This window comes from Aedes aegypti, chromosome 3 (genome assembly GCF_002204515.2).
Source record: "Aedes aegypti strain LVP_AGWG chromosome 3, AaegL5.0 Primary Assembly, whole genome shotgun sequence".
Taxonomy (NCBI): domain Eukaryota; kingdom Metazoa; phylum Arthropoda; class Insecta; order Diptera; family Culicidae; genus Aedes; species Aedes aegypti.
In genome coordinates this window covers 204,248,482-204,256,963 of record NC_035109.1, presented here as the reverse complement: position 1 = coordinate 204,256,963, position 8,482 = coordinate 204,248,482, and the positions used below count along the sequence as shown (strand labels likewise).

General features: G+C 39.3%; 1 protein-coding gene across 1 annotated transcript; it reads right to left on the bottom strand.

Annotated features, from left to right (window-relative positions):
- Window positions 1–1,463: 1,463 nt before the first annotated feature.
- On the bottom strand, window positions 1,464–2,361 carry LOC5565701 (cytochrome c oxidase subunit 5A, mitochondrial). Its single transcript, XM_001650008.2, has 2 exons — window positions 2,207–2,361; window positions 1,464–2,110 (listed from the first exon to the last, which is right to left on the bottom strand). The coding sequence occupies exon 2, from the start codon at window positions 2,099–2,101 to the stop codon at window positions 1,643–1,645; it is 459 nt and encodes a 152-aa protein (XP_001650058.1). The 5' UTR covers window positions 2,102–2,110; window positions 2,207–2,361; the 3' UTR covers window positions 1,464–1,642.
- Window positions 2,362–8,482: the final 6,121 nt, after the last annotated feature.

Here is an 8,482-nt window from a genome sequence, read left to right as displayed (position 1 = left end):
ATTTTTTTAAGTTCCATCACGCCAAAGGCAGCAATTCTCTCAAGAGGGTTGACTTGAGGAATGAGCTGCAGGACTTAGGCAATCATTGATTAGTGACGCTTTGAGACGAACTGCGTGAAATACTGGATCATAGCGGCCAAGCCTGCATATTGATGAGTACATATCAATGTACAGAGCCTAAATGCTCATGCAATGGATATTGCTACAGACCAACTGGAACACCAAACACTGGTTCTCGGAATCACAGAACGACAAATGATTCTTTTTAGGACTACCAAAATGAGTCCAAAAAGAGTTAACTTCTGAAAACTTCATCCGATCAATAACAACACAAAACTAGTACACTTACAAATTCATACACATGACAAATCAAATTATTAATCATCGTAGTTCTACGTCAACCCCGCGGTAATGTAATAGACATTACCCACCCTATTTTTTTTTAAACTGTGTCTTCTCGTCTTTTACTACGAAACCTCGAATCTAGAAGAAAAACATCCTTATATTCATTGAGTTTTATTATTTTGATTATTCACTTACCTTTATAAAGAAATTGAAGCAATAAACTCCATGTCTAATCCCAATGGAATACTGCTGTGATGTGAATAGGGTACTTGATAATACATTCATTGAACTGTGTTGACCATTCGTAAAAGTTAAATGCAAAGTACACACCGGTTATATGCTAGGAACAAATGAGTTTGGTATGGACTCAAAACTTCAATGTTTATTTGAGGCATTGTAAATCTGATTGATTGATTGATTTGACTTTATTAACGAGATTTTTAGCCCTGGGCTAGTTCATCTCGGGACCAACGGCTTTACTTCCCTTCCGAAGGAAGTCGTCACTATAACTTTTTACGTCATAAGTGACTATGTCGGGGATGGGATTCGATCCCAGGTCCTCGGCGTGAGAGGCGAGTGTTCTAACCACTACACCAGGTCCGTCCCCCGTGTAAATCTGAATGGCTTTATTGATGATAAGTATATGACTGTTATTGAACCATGTGTGTAAAGCAGCGAGTAGGAGTTATATGCAATTTCCGATAAATTTGCCTGAGCTACTTATTTCAGTGTAGGATTGCGTCGGCCCACCCTATTAAATCGGGTGATATTCGGTTGATCCCTGTGTTAATCTTCCATAAGCGTCGGTGCAACAATCGACCGATTTTTCAACCAATTTAGTTGGCTGTTGAACTGTCAAATGTTTAATGGGGCAATTATTTCTGTCGAACATTGAAACTTTAAAAAAAAAAAATGGATGATCTTTTCAACAATTTTTTTATGACTAGGTGGGTCGTGCAACATAAAACTTTGGTAACCTATGTTCTTGACACTAAATCCCTACCAGCCCTGCATTATCATAACAAAAATCTTACTTGCGAGTTTCATACGTATAAGAAATGGGAGCTTCACTTTCGATTGATTTTCTATAGGCTTTTCACTCCAACAGAAAAATCAGCTTTCATTTTTACCAATTTTATTTCACATTTCTTTCACTGTGACGAACAATCGCCATTGATTACATAACCATTCTTAGAACGTTTTTTTCTTGTCGGAATAGTTCCGTCCACTTTATTCACTTATTTGAACTAATGCTGCAAATGGGGAGGAAAAGCACCACTGGCCAAAACAACCCATTCTAGTGCATATCATACACCGATTTCAGCGCCAATTCCGGCTGATCATAGCCCAGTTCTTCCGGGGTTTCGATTCCGAGTTCGGTCAGAGTTGGGCGGATTTCCTGCAGCAGATAGGGATAGATTTCGTTGACCTTGTTGCCGCATTTGTCCTTGCATCCCTCCAGGAACCGGATGGCCAGGGCGTAGTCATTCAACCGACGACAAGCCTTCAAAGCGGCCACGATAACCTTTGGTTCCGGAATCAGATCCATTCCGAGCAGGTCATTCATTCCCTTGCGGGCCTCCCAGTGGTCAATGTCAGACCGGCCGAAGTAGGCCTCATAGCGGGCATCGAACTCCTCGGCGCTCTCGTTGCTGTGAGAATGGCGGACAGCTCCAGCGGCACCCAGACGGGAAGTGGTCAAACCGACGGTTCCCCGGAGCACTCCAAACAATTGACCAGCGGCAGAGCGGAGCATGGTTGGTTTCTAAAATAGCACAAAAACAAGAATATCAAATACTGGATGTCCGTTTGACTGGAATTTAATATTTCCATGCACTTGGAAACTGTTAAGTAATAATACCTTTCTGGCTTTTCCAAGAGCACTTGCGAAACACTCACGATGGAAAAAGTGTGACAGAAACAGATGGGCAAATCTGAAATTTCAGATCCTTGTCAGATCGGATCGGAGTTGACTTTGACAGATCCAGAAATAAGGGGTACCAGCTGTGAGGAAATATCCCTTTTTATAGCACGCGAAGAAAATTATCTCCCCCTAAACATTTGACAGTTCAACAGCCGACTAAGAGCAACCGTAACGGTGCGCGACTAAACTAAATTACATAGCGCAGTATCATTACGCTGATCCGTACCGGGCGCTGCTAACCAGGGTAGCAAAATGACAGCGCTGCTTTCGGAAAGCATCGGGTGAGCAAATTTAGCAGCGCGATAGTTGCGCTGCTATTCGATTTGAATTCAAGCATACGGTGTGGGATATGAAATTCTGGTTGGAGTTTTGGAAATCTGATGCATGATGCGCATGAAGTAGAAATTTCAAAATTTTGGGAATTCGGGTAAACTTTCAAAATTTTGATAAGAATACTAGGAATCTGATGCAATTATTGGAAATCCGATAGAAGTTTATGAAATATTCGAAATTCTCGTAAGAATTTATCGATTTCGGAGAATTATGGGATTTTGGGATTCCGAATGGAATCCTTAGAATTCCGAATGGAATCCACGGGATTCCGACTGGAATCCACGGGATTCCGACTGGAATTCACGGGATTCCGACTGGAATCCACGGGATTCCGACTGGAATCCACGGGATTCCGACTGGAATCCACGGGATTCCGACTGGAATCCACGGGATTCCGACTGGAATCCACGGGATTCCGACTGGAATCTTTGGGATTTCGACTGGAATCTTTGGGATTCCAACTGGAATCCTTGGGATTCCGACTGAAATCCTTGGGATTCCGACTGGAATCCTTGGGATTCCGACTGGAATCCTTGGGATATCGTCTGGAATCCTCGGGATTCAGACTAGAATCCTCGGGATTCTGACTGGTATTCCAGTTCCAAAATTCTTATAATTCCAGTCGGAATCCCAAGGATTCCAGTCGGAATCCCAAGGATTCTAGTCGGAATCCCAAGGATTCTAGTCGGAATCCCAAGGATTACAGTCGGAATCCCAAGGATTCCAGTCGGATTCACAATAATTACGGTCAAATTTGCAATATTTCTTGTAGGATTTACAAGGATTCCGGTAGAATTGGCAAGGGTTCCAATCAAATTAGCATCCAGTCGGATTCATAAACAATCTCAAAAATTTCCGATGGAATTCTAATAATTCCGCACCAGAATATATGAATAGATATTGCAGCAGAGTTACAAAAAATTCCAACCTGAATTGATCATCATTATTTTCACAACTCATATGTTAACCCAAAAAGCAACGACCGGTACGGAAACGAGTTACTAAATATGGTAGCCACCGGTGTGAGAATGAGTGACTAAACTAAAATGACAACTCTGGAGGTGATCATTTTAATCACCCAAATAGTCGCCCCCGTTAAAGATGCTCTAAGGGTCTGTCTCAAGGGTGGAACTGGCGGCTCTTTACTGCTACCCCAAAGTGTCGCTGGTACTAAAAAGTAAACAACCATACAAAATTCCGACCAAACAATGATGAAGACGTAATCAATTTTCCAGAAAACATCTATTTTGGGAATTAAGTCAATTTGCTGACTAAATTGCCAACAGCGCACTGCAGTAGCACGTAGCAAATAACTGCTTGCAAACATTATCCTTCAAGCACATTGATTAACGTAATTTTGCGAATTATATTTTTCACTTTTCCGCGTTAAGGCTTAAAACTGGTTCTGGACTTAGGTTGGCGGCTTTTCAATTTTACTCCCAGTTGACAGCCGCCCTCCACCCTTGGTCTGTCTTGGGCTATTAAAACGAGTCCGAACTTAAATTTGACAGTTCGGAAATTATTTCCCCTCTGATTTCGATCTGTCAAAAATAAGTCTGCTCCAGAGGAGACTTATTTTTGACAGATCGAGAATTATTTCGCTAGTTCGTGTTAGCTGTTTGGATGTCGTTTTATTTTTTGGTCCTGCTGTGACCAGATATTTTAGACTTCAATGCGGGACACCAATTCTCGCATAACCTGTGATCTCGCCCTAAAAGCCATTGGTAACCGTGTGTGTAGCTTGTTGTTATCGAGCAAACGGATGGATTTACATGTCATTCAACAATGCTACGATAAAGAAAAATTCCTCCTCTATCTCGCAGTGGTGATAGTTTTCATCCTGGGTCATTCATTTGCTTAGAAACATGGAGCAACACACTCGGTTACGAATGGCTTTAAGGGCGAGATCTCAAGTTATGCGAGATTTATAAACTTTTGAAAGTCAGTGTAAACTAGTTGTCCCGGCAAACTTCGTCTTGCCATCAAGCAGGCTATTGAAAAACGCTATGGATCGTTCCATACAAAATGCCGCCCAAAATTCACGCTCGTTTTTCCAAATTTCCCGGTGAATATCCTGGGAATTTTATACACACAAACACGTCGGAAGCCTTGATAAACAAAACGGAGAAAGAATCATTTAAATCAATTGACCCGTTCATGAGTCATTTCGTGACGTACAAACACCATTCCATTTTTATTTATATAAATAGATAACATTGAACATTACTCATTTTCTTATTATTAATTTTTAAAATAAACAAAAAAATCAATGTATAGGATTTGTTAGCTTTTTAAATCAGTTTCAAAGACAATGAGGCAAAAATGTATGTTATTTTAAACTGGATCCTTTTAAGGTTCTGGACTTAATATTCTTAAAGAAAGAATCTAAGTCTATAATGGTTCATATTTAGATTCGGTTAGTATGCTAAACAAAATTCTCAGAATCTAGAATTGATTATGGGCAAAATCTTTGCAGGAATTGAAAAAAAATATCTTGAGAACAGAACAAACACAAACTATTGGAAGCTTTTGAACAGAATCAAGAGAAAGTTTTCAACAGTGCCAAGAGAAAATCCTGAATTAAATCATGAGCTGAAAATATGATAAATGTTGTTCCGTATCCTGTAAGTACCGTAATTTCGGGTGAAATTGATCACTTTTCACTGTTTTCCATGTCTGTTTTCTATGATGTTGCCAATTCCAAACAACTTAATGCAGGAAAACAAGAACGACGGTGAGCCTCATTGCCACTAAAATGTTCATACAGTTGTGATTTTAGTGCTGAAAATCATCTCTAAAATAAAAAATCAAGAATTTCCATTTCGGGGTGAAATTGATCACTTGTCAAAATAATTATTGTTAGATTTGAAAACAACTTTACTTATTTAATTTGGGCCTCCTGAATTTAAATATGCTTGCCAAATTCTTAACAATGCAAAATTTATGGAAATAATAAACAATTAATTTTCAACAATACCGCAGAAAACGCCTAAATGTAGACAATTTCCGAAGGAAACTTCTGATATCTATAAAAAAAATTCAATTATTACAACAAAATGAACAAATTGGTACGAATTTTGAATTTTAAAAATCGTTTTGGGGATATATTTCAAGCATCCGTACAAATTTTCAGGTTGACACCATGTCCAAATCCTTGTTCAAAACTATAAGTTTATTGATGTCTGCCAATACCACACAGAATACGATTATGGAATTTTCTATTATTTTCATAGAAATAAACATTCCTTAACACAAAAAGCTTCACAACATGCCATTCGAGAATAGTTAAGACAAACAACGTTCATTTACAATGGTTGTATTGATTTCTGTGCTCTATTAGAGGGAAATAAAATCGTGTGACACTGTGATCAATTCCACCATACTGATCAATTTCACCCGAATTTCCGGTATTTTGATCAACTTGGGCTAAAATATTGTGCGAATGTCTATCCATGAACACTTACTGTAAAGATTCTGATTTTCACAAGGATTGTGTTAGAACTCTAACTATAGCTTAATCTGTAGATTTCATAAATTCCTATCAGAAAGCAAATAGTTACAGAAATCTGTATGGATCCTGTATGAATCCGGATTAGAAGTTTGTTGGTTAATGGAGAAAAACGACTAGTATGTGAATTTTAATTTTCAATTTGCATATGAAAATAAATTGCATTTCATTGTTTATATTTAGAGTACAAATTTTATGATTTTCAGCTATTTATACAATCCGGGACGTTTTCCGGGACGCTTGGTGATGCGGGACAGGTTGCTCAAATCCGGGACTGTCCCGCACAATCCGGGACGTCTGGTCACTTTAGCTTCGGTGGATTACCTATATGGACATCGGTATGATCGTCCAGCGGCTTCCGGACGGCACATCAAGAGGGATGATAAATTGCTGCTCAGTGAATGGGTAAGTTTTTCCCCCGGTAGGCTGGCTAAACAGTGTATGTATGCCAATGGAACGCTCTGGTATCCAGTGGTCTACCGATTGCTGTCACTGCAGTACATCACAGATCGGTTCCAAGGAACTATAAAGCTCCCGTGTATGGTGGGGTAGGTTCATTCAATCCGGATAGTCACACAGAAATGTGTTGTCCAAAATTACAGTTGCAGTGCTGGTAGCGAATCACTTTTTAGTGACTTCTTCGCTATTTTCAACCTGGTAACCAAAAAGTCACTATTTGTCTAGTTCCTCAAACTAGAACTGCAAACAATAATGTTTCACAGTTTTAAAAACATCAACTTTGTTGAATTTGAAATAATGGAAAGGTAGGGATCTCTGGCTCTTCCTGGAAAGTTTCAGGTGAATATTCCTCAGAGATTTCTTACGAATAGTTTGAATGTTTAGTTGCGCTCTTTGAGGAATTTTTGGAGATAATCCGGACAAATTTTAGAAACCATTCTTAGCTGATCGTTCTGGCCGAGATTTTCTTTAACGAGAACCAGGACGAATTTTTGATTGATGTTCAGAATTAATAGCTAGAGAAGTTTATAGAATTACATTCCGTTGTAAATCAAAAGAAATCTCCAACCAGCCTTTTGAACAAACTTTTGAAAACAACTTAGGAATGTAAGGCAAACCCTCAAACCAAACAATATTAAAATAACTTTTCATAAACTTTTCCGTTTCATAAACTTTTGCATTGATTATATCAGATATTCGCTGACTAAGTTACAATAGACCATTTCCGTGAAATTTTTTTAATGGTTTATATGCTTTCTGTTATTTTACTGAACCAACTTTCCCAAGGAACCCATATGTTTTGAAGCTTCTAACTATTGAAAAACAATGAAAAATTGGCGTCACGGCAGTACGCCCCACGGTCCCATACAATTTTTATCTCTCCGATTTTTATTAGACCCCTTTTTCTCCTATAATTTTTGTCTCCACGTTGTGGTGAATATTTGATCAGCTGATTGGGGTCAATCATGACAGATACCATGTTTTCATCTGCTATTTCTACCGTGACTGGAATCAACAAAACCATCCCGGAAATCATCTTGGTGCTGCTGCTGTTCGGTTCCACCACCGGAATTTCCACCTCCATAGCCTTTGGCTGCTGTGGTGCTCCGCTTGGATATGAAAATGGTCCTGCTCTCTTCCGGTTTTGTGGTTGGCTGCAGGCATCAAAATTATCAGATAAACGATGATACTATCATCTATCTGATAGACAACTGATACTATCAGTTCAGCCAGATGATACTATCACTTCTGGTCTATCTCTGATAGTATCACTGAGAGAACGGTTTCTATCAGAGATAGAGGATAGAGAGATAGTATCCCTATCCCAAAAATTTCTCATCATGATACTATCAGTAAAACATCTCTCAATTAATAATGATAGAGGTTCTATCTCTATCAATTGATAATATTATAGAACAAAAATTGTTGGACTATGGGCATAGAAAATTAACTAAATTCCATATTTAGCGGCTTCAGGAGTGTAAGAATTGTTGGAATCCCATGCAATATGAGTATTTTCGGAACAGGCGCGACGAGAGGATGACGAAAATCGATGTCCGACGCCATTTTGAAATACAAGATGGCGGCCTCCGGATTAGTGAAATCATTGGAAACCCATGCAATATGGGTATTTTTGGAACGGGCACAACGAGGGGATGATGAAAATCGATGTCCGACGCCATTTTGAAATCCAAGATGGCGGCATGCGGATTAGTGAAATCATTGGAAACCCATGCAATATGGGTATTTTCGGAACGGGCACGACGAGGGGATGACGAAAACCGATGTCCGACGCCATTTTGAAATACAAGATGGCGGCCTCCGGATTAGTGAAATCATTGGAAACCCATGCAATATGGGTATTTTCGGAACGGGTACGACGAGGGGATGACGAAAATCGATGTCCGACGCCA